Genomic DNA, 17,980 nt, shown 5'->3' on the forward strand with positions numbered 1-17,980 from the left:
TCAAATGCTCTGAGAAAATTTTGCAGGCATTAGAAAAACATGAATAAGAAATTCTTCATCTCCTGTGCCCACAGCACAACACCCACTCCTTCCCTCCCACTAAAACACATATTACAGCCCATTCTCAGCATGTAACCAAACCTACACACTCCACACACACACAAGCCAGCTCTAAGCACCTGGTTCACCTCATGGCTAACAATGGATTAACTGGGAGATAACAAGTCCCAGCTGAGCAAGGAGGTTAATCACTCCTGCCTCAGTAATCTGCAGCTCCATAGCTCCTCTTGTCAAACTCCAGTCTCATAGCTGACCATACTAAGATTTGGAGGTCAGCATGCCCTAGTGGGTAAGTAAACACCTTCTAACCTTTTCCCAAGCTCTACCACTTGTCTGGCAGTAGAAAAGCCCCCCTGGAATATCTTGTGCCATTGAACCTCCTTAAGTGTGTATGGTTTTGGTGAGGGTAGATAACTACTGAAATGAGCTGTCAATCAAAGCACAGCTGAGATCACACAGAAGTCACAACCATTAACTCCTGCAGTTCTCTAGTCATACCTGAGGTTTAGTTTCTTCTTCATCCTTATAATAGAAGAGCTGATCCCCTCGCAGCACAAACCACCGCTGCTGCCAATTCTTCATAATGCTCCTTTGTTTCTTTAGCCAGCCACACTTCAGCACACGTTCCTGAGGGTTGGGAGAAGATGGTCTGGAGGGAGGCCCAATCTGTTCACCCATCACCAAACTCCTTGACCGGGCTGAAAAGGCAATTACAGAGTAAGTAAACAAACAAATAATAGTAAGAACACTCAGAGAGGCTAAATAACTGTTCCACACTTCCTTCCCAGATATGGACAGACATGCTTCCTTTTTGAACAGGTACTTGTTTTTCAAGGTGTACATTCAAGTTCATGATAGTTAAATACAGGACAAACATCACCTTTATTGGTACTGCTCACTGCAGAGTGTCTAAAGAGACACCACACCTCCACTGAGGCTTCACTGCTCATACAACCACTCTTTGTGGCAAATCATCACTGCCTTCCAGCTCTACATGGAATAATGATGTTGCTCTCTCCCAACAGGGCTTTTGCCCAATGAGGATGTGCAAATATATGGTGAGGGGGCACAAAGAGAAGGAGAGAGTATAAAAAAATATTCTTACTCCACACACTACCAGTTTGGGCTGATTAGTCAGGGAACACAGCTGCCATAGGAGAGAAAAAAATTAAAAACTGAGGAAAATTAAAAAATAAAATTGTCAAAGTAGTGACTGTGATCCACACAAAAGACAGAGATAACACAGCTATCCAGAATTATTGAAATCATCTCTTTCTTCAGGGCTTTCTGACACTGAAGCAAAAAAAATTAAAAAATAAAAAAGACAAAATAGAGGAAAAACCAACATGTAAATTTGAGGAAGGGTTTCAGAAACATAAAAGAAGTGAGGAAAAGTTTAAGAAATAGAAAAAAGTCTATGACCCTTTCTTTTTTCCTCTCTTGCATTAAGAGTACTAAAGCTTGGGGCATTTAGAACTAGTCTGGAGTAGCAGACAATGATTATATATTGCAGACAGCAAGCCAGTCCTCCAAAAAAGATAGGTTAGGTGACCTCATAGGTCTTTTCCACCTCTACCTCCTTTGGATTTATAAAATATCTTGTATTAATACTTATTTAATATTTCATGTCATTTTTCCTTCATTAGTGCTAATATGATCCTCTCTTTCTGATTTTCTACACTCAGCTAACTTAAATCAAAATTTAAACTGCCCGCTTGGAACAAGGCATGAGTTTACAGGCCAGTACCAGTAAATCTGCATCACTGACATCTCACATTAACACTGTGAACTGTTGCAGCTAAAAATCAGGCAAGCTTCTTATCCAGGTCCCCCTGATACACTGCAGCTAATTCAAACCATCACAAGAAAGGGCAAAGCAACCTTCTGCTTCTCAGAGACTAATTTTCTCTACTTTTGCCTCTTTTGAGTTCAGGGAACTAAACATGGCCTTGATGTTACCACGTGATTGGTTTCTGCTCCTGGTGCCTTACCACACAGTGATGAAACTGCCAGCATTTGCCAAACAAGGAAAAATAATAAGGATGCTGTGGTGTTTTGGGAATAAAAAAAAAAATTAAATAATCACATTTGCAACATTAAAATTGACCCTATTTCTTCACTTCCATGAAGCAAACTGCAAAATAAGGGAAGTCAGATAACAGGCTTAGGTCAGATCTTTAAAGAGCCTCCTCAGGGTAATCCAGTGAGGGAAATAACATTGGTGCCTGTGATAAAATTTGCTCTGACCTTTCTTGTGACCTGAAAGTCAGGTCATCATGTAATGCTTTATAAAGAGCTCCAAACCAGCACCTCTAGACACTAAACACTCCCATCATCAGAGGGCAGACCTGAATGGTATCACAGCCTCCCATTATCAAAAAGTCTCCGTGACACAATCCCTGCTTTTATAGTTTCATATACTTTCTCCTTCCACTCTGTCTTAAGGAATCACTCACCCCTCCTGTAACCATCCATAGGCACTCATTCTAACCACACAATATTCCAGTTTTACAGACAGAAGAAGCATCACTTTGTTAAATTTCAGACTTGATGAAAGCCCTGTCTAACAGGCAGTATGGATTTTTTTCCCATTCCTCTAAACTGCTAAGGTAAATCCTGCTGCTTTCAACAAAACAGCGAATAACTGGTTTTGTTTTGTGGCTCAATGAAGAGAAATTAGTTTTCAAATTATAACTATTTTGTGATGTAAGAAATTAATTTTTTATTTTGTTTTTAGTTTCACTTCAAAATTAATTTAAAAGCTGAAATGTTGTAACAAGTAAGATACTGCTGCAGCATCATAGCTTTTTCTGAATTAGTCTTCCTTTAGTTTATGCCTAAAATACATTGCTAAATTTAATGTGAGCTAATATACAGCATTAGTCCTACATCAGTAAAATTTACCAGCAACTTTTGGGTTCTCTTAACCCAGTACTCCTTCATTCTAATTATTTTTGTGTGCCAAAATAATTGTAAAAAACCCAAATATTACTACAGAGTTCACTTAAAATCAGGCTTTAGTGTATCCAGATATATTCTCTAAGCTCACTTACTGTAGTCTGAGCTCTCTCAGACAGGTATTTTAATTCTAAGTATCAAGAACTGCTTTCCCCCACACAGCAAACACCCTCAGGCTTTAGTATTGGCCCTTCTGGCAGCACCGATCCTCTGGCAGATGGTGACAGAGGTAGCAGAACAACCACCCCCCTCCCCATCCCCACCAGGACATGGAGGACCCCATTTCATCACGCACAGGCAGTAAGAAAACTCACTGGTCATGTTTACATCTCTATTGCAGAGGCCCATAAGAATTGAGTCCACACCTATGTTACAAATTATGTCATTACAAAAATAAATACCTCAAAAATTTGCTTTTATCAAAGGCACTATAATTGTTCTTAGGCAACATCTTGGCTATTAAAGTAACCAATTAGTCTAATGATACCAAAATCCATCTTTCAGCAAGCCTCTAAGTCATCTCCATGTTGAAGTACCTTAGCACTCTCCAGCATGAAAATCCCATCAGCCTTCAGGTTTCCTGACTTGCACATAGGCACCTTTCTCTCGCTCTAAAAAGAAATTAATTTTGTTTAACTGGAAACCTACCATCTATATTGACACAGACCTCACAAAAGACATCAGACATCTTGCTTTGAAATGTTACCAAATAAGTTACCTTGTATGTTCCCTCAGTCCCTCTTTGATACTATCTGTACAGGTCACATAGTAATTAGTTATCTTAGTCAAGTGTTAAAGCTTTCATGACCAGTCTCTGGAGAATGCAGAACTTTTTCTTATTTTATTTTATGCAGCACCATGTCTCAATCAATTGCCATGATTGTTAATTCCTCATGCTGTCTTAGCTTTCCATTTCCTTAGTTTCTGGTCGTGACTGTAATAGTTAATTTCATTAGGGATATACTTAGCAGTTTCATCTGCAAGTCAACAACATGGATCAGATAGAAATTTTTAGAAAGGGGAATTATTTATGGCTATTAACGGCATTGATGTTTATATTGCATGCTTCACAGAATACAATAATTGCATAGAGGTCAGAATGAGCACGTCCTGCCTTTAAAGTAGCAGTTATCTTAGGTTACTGGGACCAAAATATCTGCTTTGATAATCTAATGCAATACACCAAACCGCTGATTCTAAACGGTAGAAATATATTACCATTCTTAATGGTAGAAATATATTATTTGTGTGTATCTATTTAACAAAATTATGGAATCAGCAGAACATAAGGAAGAAAACAAATCAATAAATCAGACTTACAACTCAGCAAATACTTTACATGCTCTGGAGTTCCAATCCAGAAATGTGTTTCCAATAACACCACACAGACTGGTTTCACTCTCACCTTGTCATTAGTTGATTATTTATTTAGTCATACACCTAAGTTCTAAACAGAAATCGGTGTAGAAAGGATTCAAACTCTCCTTGGGAAAAGGGTTAGGATTTATTTGCATAGCACGGCAGTATTGAAATGCCAACTACAACCCACAGCATCCCCACTCCGAAGCAGGGAAACAAAACAACAGACCCGGCAGACCCACAGGTGGCACTAACGAATCAAGCCATTTGGGGATGGTAAATCATTCTGTAAGACAAGAATCAAAATTACAGACCTCGAAATTACTCCTATGACTGGAAGTGACACTGGCACATGGAAGTTCTCATATCCAGATGAAGATGGGAGGAAGAATACAAACTAAGGCAGTGAAGTGCTGCTCTACACTCACTGTGCAAATGCCTGAGACTACACTAAACAAACTCCCCTCCAAAACCCCATACTTGATTTTCATGCCTCTAAACATGAAATCAAAGATTATACTAAGGAGTGGATGGGTCAAATTGGATGGAGCCACACTGCCACTCCTTATAGAGGCAGCAATCCCTATCCAGAGGGCCATACAAGAGTTCCTTTGCAACTCAGACCTGCCTCCAAGCAATATTCATATTCCTTTTTCCTCATCACATCTATCTCCTACCCTGAGCATGCATATAATAGAGACGACATCTTCCCTTCCCTATCCATACCATCCCCCCTTCCTGAGTTCAATCCTGCCTGGCAATATTATACAATCTCTTCTGCCCTCCTCTCCCACTCCCAGCTCTGGACACCACTAGAGATTGGAGCACTCAGTAAGTACTTAAACCAGACATGGAAATCAATCAAGTCAATGCAATTCAATATCAATTAAAGATGTGATCTTTTGAAATTTCATAGGCAGTTAGCTAAAATCAATATAGTCATTATAATTGCTTTTGGCCTACAAACTATCCTACAATAAAGGCACTTTGCTCTGGTGTTCCTTCAGTCTGATGACACAGTGACACTACATATAATTTCTAATATAGTCTTCATTTAAAGCACTAGCCACAAAGGGAAGTGGCTTCCCATACTATAAATTATATTCTCAGTTGGTTTATTTAATTCAAATTTGGCCTTATAAAAAGGATTCACTGGAAATGCAGGTAATATGCCTATAAAGAGATACCGAATTTCCTTTCACTGAACTGTAGGCAATAAAACATTTGGTTTAGATTTTTCTGTGTGCATCACAGAACCATACTTGTCTTCAAATTTGATTGCTAAGATACCAGAGTCAGTAAGCACAAATAAAACCAAGGTACTTCCTCAGTACAATCTGAGAATTAAGCATCTTGAAACACAATAAGCAAAGAATTAAAGGCAGAATATTTGAAGTGGTTGGCGACAAGGTATTTTTAGGCAACTAGAAGAGTATCAGTCTAAGGAACTGGCAAGGGCTTTTAGTTCCCTCAAGACAGAGTAGCAATCTCTACAGAAACAAAAAGGTGCTACACAGCCATATAGCTGCTCACATTTTGTGATCTGGATGACAATTGCCACATTCAGAAACACTACCCTAAGAGCCAGCTTGTGCTCCATCACTTCTGCTCAATAAAGCTGCACCTGTCTCTGTGCTATGTTTAATTCCTTCCCTTGATTTGTTCTTCTTTCAGCCAAAGTAAAAGTAAGAAAGGAAAAATAAGTGGGTTTCGAAACCCTTTTTTTTCCCCCAAGACACCCCACAAATACATTACACTGGAAGAAGTTCTGTAATCTTACTGTCCAACCAAAGAAAAAGCAGGGAGACAGCTCTAAATATGTTTGTCTACTAACTGGTATTTTCTGCAGTGGTTGGGAAACCAGGCAAAATACCAAACTAGGATAAAAAAAAACAAAACAACTCAAAGTCATAAGGAAGGATCTGTTTGTATAACTATTTACTTGTTATTAAGTTCCTGCAAGAAAAACTGCATTCCTAAGACTAGTTCTTAAATCTCAAATCCAACATGAACTAGTACAATTTACTGGAGTATAAACCAGTGTAATTTCACTCTCAGACTAGATGACTGATGTTAAAAATTGACTATATTTACAGTCTGAAATACCTTTCAGCCATTAACTGGGAAACAGAAACTTTGGTTATAGATTATTTAGCTGTAGGTAAGCACATTATGTTTAAAAACTAAAACCACACCAAATAAACAAAAAAAGTCCAACACAAACACACAGACAGCCTTTTGAGCAGAAAATTACCAGAGGGAGGGATGAAAGAAGATCTTAATAGTAAGGAAATTACCTAAAAGCACATTTCAGTCATGGCCAAAGAATCTAAGCCAGTCTGAAGGACTCTGACAAGGAAAGATGAATGCCCAAAAAGGAGCCCAAATGGCTTGGGAAACTTCACCTGTTCATGAAGGAGCACCCTGTCTCCAGAACACAGTTTCATCTCCTCTCAAAGTCCAAAAGCTGAGAGTTCTGTTTTCAAGATGTTCACTGTTTTATAAAGGTTGTTCTCTCGTATCCCTTTTGCATTGCCAGACCAATCAGTGCTTTTTCACAGGCAAAATGCACATGCACCAAGGATTTCTGAAGAAGAACACTAGATTAAATTAATTCTTCATATCAGCATGCTTTAAGGGTGAACATGCTGACAGTACCTGGCAGAAAGGGAGACAACAGGTTAGGCACAGCCAAACACTGCTGGAATACACACAACTGCAACTGGTTCTGACAGCTGTGCAGCCCAACTGTGTCAAGCTCAGACACAGCAACCCACATTGAAAGCTGCCTGTAGTCTTTTTTTAGGGTCATCAGAGCTGGCTCAGGTTTTCCATCAATATTCAGCAAGCTCGCAGTATTTCCTCTGTATAATATGTAGAAAAACTATGACTCTGTTCCACCAGTACAGCATTTATGGAACACAGTCAGAAACATGGCAAAGACATATTAGTTGGAGGGAAGTTGCTTCCTGGCTGGCATGAAGAAATGAATCTTGGACTTCTTTGTGGTGTTCAACAGCCATGACCCTTCACCACCTTACAGATGGCATGGTCAGCTCTGTATAAGGCACATTCTAAATCAGAAAAATTGTATACTCCAGTGACCTGGCTGGTGTGACCATAAAAGCCCCTTACTGACCAGAGTTACTTTCAGAAGTACACAGGTAGTTTATCTAAACATGGCAGCAGAAGGACAAGACTGAAGGAAGTGAAAAATCAGCTTCAATCATAGTTCTCTTTTCCAATGACACAAAGTTCAAGGCTTCCATGGGATATACTAACCAATGGCCTGGTGATGTCTTTATCACATCAGAGAACACACATACAGCAGCACAAATTGATCTACATTAATACAGGACCTTTCCACAAGTCAAGGAAAACCCAAGTATATTTGATAATCAAGGCAATCCACCCCACACAATACAAAAAACCCCCAACCCAAAACATACAGTCAGTGAGATAATTTATTCATTTTTTTCCTGAAGAACAATTGACATTCATCTCCAAACTATTGTAACACATTGTTGGCATGTTGGACTTCAGGAAAAGTGAAGGACTTTGGCAATCCATTGCTATCATCTAGGTAAAGGGGCATTGCTTTGTTGGTTAACATTTCACACTGGAGACCTTTCAGCTATTGTACAAAGTAGTCCTGAAGTTCATTTGCTATCATTATCAGCAAGAAGGCCGTAGGTCTCATCTCCACAGAATTATTTAAATGAGTTTACCCTTGCATTTGCAAAATAATTTTAATTACTGCTTCAGGTTGTAGCAATGTATGGTGATTTTGACACCTGTCAATGAACAAAACTTAAATATTGTAGGTAACCTGCCACCAGCTGTTCTCTAAACTGCCCTGCAAATCCACACAGCCATGCCACCAGCATTAGATTGTGGATAAGTGTCAAGATGGAAGGATAATGACTTAATTCTTTCTGCTACAACACATTGACTTAACAATTTGCAATCTAGTGAAGTGAAATAGCCCACGTCCTTTGTTATTGCAAAACCAGAGGTACAGACCATTTTGATAATACATGAACAGGTACAGAAACTGCTCCTAGCAAAAGAACATATTTTAAAGTCCCTTTATCTGCACTGGCCTCTGAGATCTCCCATCTCAGAGGGACATCATCATCTACTGCAGACTATTCAGATCAGCACATTTGTCATAGCTATTAGATGTGTTGCTTTAAAGCACATGCACCTGTTAGACACTGTGGATTACAATGCTTTTTAGCACACCCAAGCACCAGCTCTCCACTCCCACTGAACCCTGACACAATCTCCAGAAAGCTGTACATCTCTATCAGGTTGGTTAGAGCTGCATACCTGACAAGAGAACTGCATACCCCACACTGCTGAAGGCATCTCTGTTGCTGCCAAAGCTCTTGTAATCCCATTGACAACCACACCGAGCTACAGCTCACCACTGCCAGAAGAAAAAAGTCTTATTCTTTTCTTCCCACTTCCACTCTGCTCTTTCCATCTGCCAACACATCCAGCCTTACATTCCTACACTGACACAGTGAGACTTTTTATAAGAAAATTTGCTTACTGGAATGGCAGACAATTCTAAGATATTTTTTCTTCCTGGTGTTTTAGTGAGTCAAATCAGGTCAGAGAAGGAAGACCGAACGAATACCTTGAACTCCCTCTACAATCAGCAACAGCCCCTTGTAATCCTCCCAATGGCTATGGCTGTTAATTTTTAATAATCTTCCCAGTTATAGTAGATTAAGGAGCAAACAAAAAAATGCTGACCACAATAACATTCAGTTTGGAGCTGAGACTGTGGCCTGAGCTTGTACAGTACCAAATACTGTGGAGTCCTGATCAAAATTGTAGCTCTTCAGCACTACAGATGCAGCATAGGCATAGGTGCACTGCAGTGTAAAAACTCAGGCTCCTCAGAGGCACTCCAGTCACCCACATGCTTTTGCTAAATACTGTCTGTGCCATGCCAAGCACATGGGCCGTATTCCTCAGACAGTGGCTGCCAGCATCAATGGTTCCTAAAATTGATGTTATGAGCACCAAAGAAATTTGTCCACTGCACTCCATGGGATATAATTTTCCAAAATTATTCTGGACTGAAAATAATAGAATCTAGAGTAGAGAAATCTCTCTCAAGACCTTTTGTATGCAACTGGCTATAAGATAAATTGATACCAGAACCCAGCCACTTTCAGCAATAAAATTCCCTGAATTCAGCCACAACATTGTATTTCTCTTCTTTCAGTCATCCAAAGATCAGGAAGGAATTCATTCCTACTCTGCTTTTCAAGGCTTAACATTGTACCAAGAGCTCACTGTGCCTATTTCAACACTGTTGTAGCTGCTTTTAATGTTCAAATAAGTTCTGCTTCCTACTGTGTGCCACAGCTAAGTGACTTGCTGCACTGCCAGGGTTGATCTGGGGGACAAAGGCGCAAGAAATATAGGAATTCTTGCTCCTACATTAATTCATACTCTCAATCTAAGTACTCAGATTATTAAAACATAAGTATTTGTGACATCACTGATTAATAAAGCAAAGGGGGCTCCTCCTAAACTGGAGCTCTGCAAAGGAGTAAGTATTGACCCTGTGCCTACAGTTCCTCCAAAGAGATCATGAGCCTAATCCCTTTCCATGCAACCGAATCAGTTCTCACTTAAGAAACAACATATGTAGTGCCTTTATTTCTTATACCACAGGTTGGTATTTTTAACTTCAATACCAGTTCACAGGATGACAATCTTAGTGAAGCATAACAACTCTTAACACCTGCTTTTAAGAGGAAGGATATTACAAATTACTTCTTTCACCACAGCAAAAACCTAGTATCTCCTCTCTTTAGAGATCTGCATAATGCCAATTTACAGCTCATTGGGCACAGAAAAGCTCTGTGGAAGGAATACCTGTTAGAAAGACTGTCAGCAGGACCCTCCCTGCCCCATGCTAGTTTTAAGTACTTAAATATGTGCAGGCCTGGGCACAGATCCTTTCCTCTTCCAGCTCAGAAGATAGCTCACACTGTGGCCTCATGAAGGAGTTTGCCTTCCCCACCAGTGAACCCATATCCTTGGATCAAACTACCCCTGCCCATACTGCAGTGAGCTGAAGGACATAAACGTAAATTTATGTTTATGTTTTTAAACATAAATTAAATTGTTTATGTGGCTGTGCTTACCTATCATTTACCATAAATGTCAGAGGAAATCCAGCAAGGAAAGAAAAGTAATTCTGGTAGTAATCTTACAATAAAGAGTATTACATTTATACAGGTAGTGAAAGTGCAGGTGACTGGCCTCTCAGGAGAGAGGTGCTAGCATTTGTAGACCTTCCACTGTGCTATTTACACAAAGACTGCCAGTTTTACCCTGTACTCCCTCAGTGATGCTCTATTAATAATTAGAGAGCCTATGACTTTTTGATTTTTTAATATTTAATTTCCTCACCACATGTGCTCTCCCCAGCAGTCCAGCTGCCCTTAGAGTTGAATTACTCTTCTTTCTCAATGCCCCTTTCTCTCCTTAGGAGGTGAAGCTATGGTTCATTATTTCAAATTCAGATTGCCTGTGCTTAATAAGCTGGTGCCTGCCTGCAAACTTTTCAGGGCTTTTTCTAAGGGAAATGACTGCATGCCTGAGCCTTCAGGCAGGGACAGAAAGCTGCTATTGCCAAGAGCAGCAATTACTCCAGCACACACCATGAATCCAATTGGAGAGGAGTATCTCTACAGAGATGAGAGGATCACACCCTTGAACAGCTCACATCCTTCTTCATGGGACATGCCACCAAGTAAGGGTGAGAATGTGAACCTGTCTCTGGAAGAATCCCACAAACATCACTTTCTTGACCTGGTCTCTATATGCACACAGCACCAAATCAGGACAACAGAAACAAAAAAACCAATTGGAGCCCAGAGCTTATAATGCAGGTCATTGACACACACCCCTGCACCACAGTGCAAGGAACCCGACCCTGTACCACAGAACAAAAGTAACTCCAGGCTTCATTCACCTCCCTAGGACTGCACACAGTGAGGAGGGACCCTTGTAGTTTACTTGTTCCCTGCTTTACCCCTTAGTCTGGTCCTATTTCTTCACACTGCCTTCAGGGCAGTTAGTCCAATACTGCACCAAGTCCAGCCCAATGCCTCCCTCCACAGTCCCTGTACTCCTGCCTTGGGATTTTAAGTTAAACTCAGCAGTTTCATCTCAAACTCCTCCAAAGCAACATGACAAAACCCAGGCTCAAGCTTCAGGCAGCCATACTACCACCTCCTGCTGCTCCCCACCATCTCAGAGATGTCTTCCTCCACCAAACTGAGATACAAACCTAATTATACTTACCAACACCTCATCCTAGCCTTTCACCCACATACCTTTCCAGAGAAGAGCTCCCAAACTGCCTCTCCTGCCTCACAGAATCACCCATGTAAGGATGTGGGGGAGTGAACTGCCCCCTCACAGGTGGGCTCCTCGTTAATGGTGGCTCCGCTCTGCCAGCTGCAGAGTCACTCTGACTGCTCCCAGCCCAGGGCTTCATATGCTCCCAGCAATGTTGGTGGGCTCTCAGGGCTGAAGGAAGTGTTTGGAGTTCACAGCTTCAGGGCTGTTTACCTTGGTTCCAGGAGTAGGAAACTGGGTGTTCCCATTTGCCTGGTAGGCTGGAGGTGCCAAGGCGCTGGCGTCCCACATGCTCCGGGATAGCAGAGCTGGCCGTGGGGCTGGGCAGGCACCAGCGCTGCTGTGCAGAGCTGAGGCTGAGGTGCTAAGCTGGCATTTGGTGAGGGGCACTAGACACGAGAGCTCCCCTTTTCCATCTTTCACTGGATGGTGAAAGGATGGCTCTTCACACACCGTGAGGGAAATAATTTTTTACTACAGGCATGTGAAGGATATCAATATATTTGATCCAGCCTAACTAACAAAAATGTCTCCCATCACTTTTTCTAGACCCTAAGTTTCAATTAAAACAGACAAAAAAAGTTTTATTATTATGACTATAAGGAATATTTGTAACATAGTTATGAGCATGTCACAAACAGAAATAATAGGTCATAGTGTCACCCAAAAGTATAAAGCCCTAATAAGGGGAGAAGGGTTATTCTAGTGCCTCTACAACTGAGACCGAGTGTACTGAAGACAGGAATACTGTAAATTATATATGATGGCAGGAGGCTCTCTTTCTATAGAGGGCAATCACATCACTCAAAATACAAATGCATAAGCCTGTACTCATCCAACTTCCATTTTGCACATTTAAATGCAACTGGGCTGGCAACCTTTTTGGGACTTTTCAAGCCAAGGATCAAATGCTTTTTTTTTTATCTCTTAAAAACAATTAAACAAAAAATGCATTCGTTGAGACTGAAGGATGTAGTCTGAAACCTCCTTTCCCTCTAATCTACGCAGAAAACTCTCTTGCTTCCATTCTGCAAGGCTATATTTTTCTGCCCTATCACATAAGAATATGAAAATAGATGTTTTCCATTGCAGCCACGTATTTTGGGATCCTGGACTCCACCAATTGCTGCGCATAGATGAAAAAAATAATGCAAAATCCATTCAGACCCAGCCAGAATGAATGGTTTCCCAGAAGGCCCATTTATTAACATTAAGATTTTCCATCTATGAGATTTTACATCTTCCTAGATCTTATGAAAAGGATGGGTACCTCTTCATATTTCAGAGTTACAGATGTGAGGCTGCTGGTGGAGCATCAAGGACTGCCTTACACTTGATAGTTACTTTTAGTAAGGCAAATTATCTTTGTTCTCTACTGTCCCTTTCACAAATATTAGGAACTACACCCTGGATGTCAGACTCAAGACCCAACCATACATTTTCAAAAGCTTGAGTATCTTTAAGCCCAGAAGCTTTCTTAAGGACAATCTACAAGTCAAACAAAAATGACAGCATCAGATGTCACAACTCCATGTTTAAAGGCACATTCTCAGCAGAATGTCAAATAAAAGAGAAATTGATGAAGCATTCCTGTTTGCACAAATGCAGGGAGCCTGAAGTAAAGAGCTAGCTAGCCAAACACACATATTGGGGTTTGAATCTCAAGAACTCTGCAAATACATTAACATCCCCAGGTTCACTCACGTTGCTGCCTTCTGCCACACTCACCTAAAACCACAGGTACTCAGGATACCCTGAGTATCCCTCCTTGTCCCTTCTCTTCAATCTGTCTGCTCAGAGAAGTCACATTGCCTCCCTCCTACAACGAAGTGCCCAATGGCAGAGGTAACAGCCACTAATCTGAAAACATAGCCAAACTCATGCAGCAGCTTGCAGCAGATCAACTGCCCTTGCTGATGCTCACTGTTTGCAGAACTTTCTCACAGCCTTCTGAATACCTTGCTTGTCCACTCTTTATCACCTGAATCTTCATTAGCAATCCCAGCTGAGACTCCAGGGAGCTTGAACTGCCATTTCCTATTCAGCTCAGTCTTGCAAGGTGGGGCACCTACCTCCAAGAAACACTCAGCATCTCCAGCATGGCCTGTTTACAGTTCCTGTGAACAAGAGCTATAGAAGAACCTTGCAGGATTAGGTCCTACTTGGTAAGCCTTGCAAGAGGTTACCAGTGCTTTGCCATAGCATTGCAAAAGTAAGAAACTTTCTGAAGTTTCCAAACCCAGTATCCCAGCTCTTTTCATGAGTTCTAAGTCCATCCAGAAATAAACTTACCTATGCACAGTTAATGTACCAAGCAGAACAAACATAGAAAGAACAACACATACTGCTATAAATTGAAATTGAATCACAAAGGTGTACTACAGTTTTTCCCCTAAGTATCAGTAGCCCCTAGGGATCTAGAATGTCTGTCCCATAATGAGGCTTCAATATATATTAATACACAAATTGGTCTCTTCTGAGTGATTGGAAGAGAGTGGAAGAATGGCAGCATGACACAGCCTTCCTGTACAACCTTAGTAGCATCACCTAGCTTGTCTCATTGGAGCTATAATAGCTACCAGGAATGCTGGATAACACATATATTAAAAGACTCCCTTAGAAGGTGGATGGCAAAGAGGCAGCATCAACAAAAAAACTTGCAGAACTTCTACAACATTGTGTAACTAAAAAATAAGTACTTATGACTTTACCGTGGGTGCGGCAGTACATATCTGATCCTGACACCTCCAGATGGCAGGAAGCTTCTTCTTTCCAAGATGCTAACAGCTATTTAATGGGCTGTTGGTATTTTAAGGACTGTTCATCACATAATACGGCTTTCGGTATATGATGCAATGACATTTGGCTGAAAGTACCTGCGTTGGAATCACAGTAGCTAGAACCAGTGATACCTTTCCTATTTGACAATACTGGCATGGCTGAAGAAAGCCCTAATCTTTACATACTCTTCTGACTGTGTTTGCTTTAGCTCCTAAATGACATTAATATAATCCATTTCCAATGGGCAGGAAGAGATCCCTCTGAGACTGTCATTAGTTTGTGAGTGGCAGTGATGATTTCCAAATGCCATGTCAAATGGCAACTGATACTGCCCCTGAAGATCACAGAATGCATCCCTGCTGGAGCATCTCTTCCAGGCATCTCTTCTCGACCCGACATCGAGACAACGGCTGTGCCCAGCCCCAGCTCTCTGCTTTACAAACACGGCACATTACACCTCGCAGCTCCGAATGACTGATCAAAGCATCTGCTACGAACCCAGGGCAGGTTTTCCTTCCTTCCTTTTGTCTTGCCCACAGCCCTCAGAACGAGTATCTCCACCTCCTGCATCCAGCCCTGAAAGGATAATGTGCTACAGCAAACTGCTTCTCCAAGATGCCGCAGGTAAACTAGACACACCTGTCTCCAGCCGTTATAATGAACCCAGCATTAGAAACACAGCATTAGCAACCAATACAGAGCTATGTCGTGTCCCAGGACAGAGTAGTATTTTTAAAAAAATTATCCCTACTGCCCTGCCCAGACATCGCAGATCACGCTGGTAACACCAGCACGGGTCTCCTCCTCCTAGGCTTCATTCTCCCCGAACAGTTCCTGCTCCCCAGTGCTGGCTCCGGCCAGCGGGGCAGCAGCCGCTGCAGCCGCGGTGGGGGACGCTCGGCGGGCAGCGGTACCGGCTGTCCGCACCGCCGTGAAGTTTCCCCGCGACAGGAGCTGGTCTCCGTCCCCACCCTGCCGGGCGCACGGGTCTCATACTCACCTCTCCTGGCCTGCCTGATCTTGGGGCTCAGCATGCTCCCGGCTGGGCGCTGCCCGCAGCCTCAGCGCCCGGCCCCGGCCGCCGCCCCGCGCATCGCCGCCGCTCGCCGCTCCAGCCCTGGCTCGGGGGCGACGCTTCTCGCGGGGCTCAATAAACCCTAATGCATTATTTATCCGGCCTCGAATTAATTCCCGTCCAAAGTAGGCATGAAGTGTCTCGGTAATTACTGCCGATGGATCGGCAGCGCGCAGACACGAGGGCTGGCCCCGGCTCCTGCCGCTAATTGGCCGCGGGGCCGTGTGATCAATGTGCCGCTTCCCGGGAGCCGCGCTCAGCCCCGGCCCGAGCTGCGGCTTCCTCCGGTGGCGTGCGCTCAACAGATGCTTTGGCTCGGCAAGGATCACATCGGCAGCCGAGCCTGATTCAGCGGGATTTCTTCTGCGCGGGGAAGAAATACCAAGTGCGCTGGTCCTGAGGGCGGCGGCGTGCTAGGCCACCTGCTGCGCCCTGCATCCCTCCCGGGGAGGCATCCCGGTGGGAGCTGGGGAGCCGAGGGAGAGCGACCCACTGCTCTCTGCGAGAGAGAAAAATATCTCTCGCCTGCACTGGCAGGATGGGCACAAGGGAATGTCTTCATTACATTTTACATTACATTACATTTTGTACCCATCATTTTTAATTGTACTGTTTGCTAAGCTCACCCCCACCCCTCCCTGAGAGGGAGGCAGTTCTGCAGTCGGTAATGAAGAGGAGGAAAGGACAAACGTTTAATGACATAGATTGAAACGATTAAACTATATCTATAAAATATAAATAGATAATTGGATGATAGCTGCATCTGAGTAACAGACATATCCTGACCCTGGACTGCTAGTAGCTCCATCCACCTAGCAGTTTCTTCTGAGAATGCCAAAATGGGGTAAATACTTCCCTAGCAGTGCACATGCCCTGCAGTATCACCCTGCAGGTTTGTGTTGCTGAGTTGTACTGACAAAAGGCACCTGAGATTGGCAGTTCTCTTCCAAGATCTATCATATCATGGACATTGAATGCTGGCTATCAAGCTATATCTCCAGTACTGGAAGATGTTCTCTGGCTCTTTACAGAGGTTGTGCTTCTCAATGTGCAACTGCAGCAATGGCTAAGATGTTTTGGACCTTTAGCTACTGGTAAAACCAGCAACTTATAAGTGATTGTAAATCTTTGAGGTTATAGTGGCATAAACTCAAGTTTACAACACCTGTAAGCAAGGATAGAAGTGGGATCTGAACTACTGTCTCAGTTCTGAACACACAGCCTCCTGCAGTTATCTCCCCACTAATTATCTGTTTTAGCTGGGTTTCAGCAGAGTGAGGAATAGCTAACTGATGATCCCTTAGTAAGTGTCAGCAAACTTAGCAAGTGTCCTGATACTGTGGATAAGCAGGAGGGGCATCACCAGAGGGGTGTTGCATTCCTGAGCAACCATTTAATAGAACTCTTTTTCTCTCTGTATTTTTAGCAATTCCTGTCTCTTTTGGTGCTGTTTATACATACCATTTTTCAGTTTGAGCAGGAACTCAAAAGGTGTATACAGTAAACATGACAAGGGATAAAGTTGACTGAACTTTTAACCTCATGGGAAGCATAGAGCACTTCATCCTGCTAAGTCACTTCCCATGAAAACTTGATTTCTACCCTAGGAAAAAAATTATATAATGTGAGCTATATAAGCAATTATCATTTTTATGAGTAAAATGAAAACATTCAAGCCAAATCCAACACTAAATAGTAAGATCTAAGTTTTTCCTGTTAAATAAAAAATACTCAGTGGACAGAGAAACATTCAATTTGACCCTGTTTTGCTTTGACTTAAACATTTTCAGCCCTTCTTAAAGCCATTTTAAAGTATAAACATAACTTAAATTATTTTTAAAGACAAGGAAAGTGAGGGGGTGGGGTTGGAGCTTTTCCCCTGAATTTAAATATTGGTGTAAAGTTCAGGTCTAAAATTATCAGACACTATTTGGGGGAAGTAAACTGTTTGCCAAGAAAAGAAAAACAAACCTAATTAAAACAAACAAGTCATCTGAGAGAAAAAAAGCAAAACACAACAAAGCAATCACCTTCAGCAAGTGGTTCCACACTATCTGCAATGCTTTGGTCTGAAAATTTAAAGAAGTGGTTCCTTACAGAAACACTAAGAGTAGATGCAGTAGAAGGGTAGCACAAGTTTCTAGAAGGAACTGGATACTACAGGAATGTTTAATTTCTAAAGCTTTTATACTGATCAGCTTAAACTGAGGAAGAAAACTGGGACAAGTAATTTCAATGGTTTATATTTACCTTAATTCTCTTGCCTGAGCCTAACAGCTCCTTTCCATCCCAGCAGCAGAGATGTTCTCCCATGTAAACACACTCTGCAAAGATGGGAGAAACCTGTGTTGT

At 42.0% G+C, this 17,980-nt stretch overlaps 2 protein-coding genes across 6 annotated transcripts in view; one reads left to right on the plus strand and one right to left on the minus strand.

Annotated features, from left to right (window-relative positions):
• Positions 1–17,526, minus strand: part of ARHGAP22 (Rho GTPase activating protein 22) — a 125,479-nt gene extending 107,953 nt beyond the window's left edge. For 2 of the 5 annotated variants that reach the window (XR_003961097.4, XM_030276014.4), the window contains exons 1-2: positions 15,554–17,515; positions 559–758 (exon numbers count right to left, since the gene is read on the minus strand). Coding sequence is in view for 4 of the 5 variants with exons in the window: in XM_030276014.4 (XP_030131874.1) it covers positions 559–758; positions 15,554–15,587 (234 nt within the window). In the remaining variant the exon portion in view is untranslated. Of the gene's footprint in view, positions 1–558; positions 759–14,483; positions 14,621–15,553 lie in introns of those variants that run through there. The other 3 variants (XM_012574596.5, XM_072931073.1, XM_030276017.4) reach the window with 3 other exon arrangements.
• The window catches only part of WDFY4 (WDFY family member 4), a 136,135-nt gene continuing 132,781 nt past the window's right edge, over positions 14,627–17,980 (plus strand). Inside the window, exon 1 of the mRNA XM_030276025.4 lies at positions 14,627–15,177. The gene's annotated coding sequence lies outside the window, so the exon portion shown is untranslated. The remainder of the gene's footprint in view (positions 15,178–17,980) is intronic.

The sequence above is a fragment of the Taeniopygia guttata genome, chromosome 6, assembly GCF_048771995.1.
Source record: "Taeniopygia guttata chromosome 6, bTaeGut7.mat, whole genome shotgun sequence".
Classification (NCBI taxonomy): Eukaryota; Metazoa; Chordata; class Aves; order Passeriformes; family Estrildidae; genus Taeniopygia; species Taeniopygia guttata.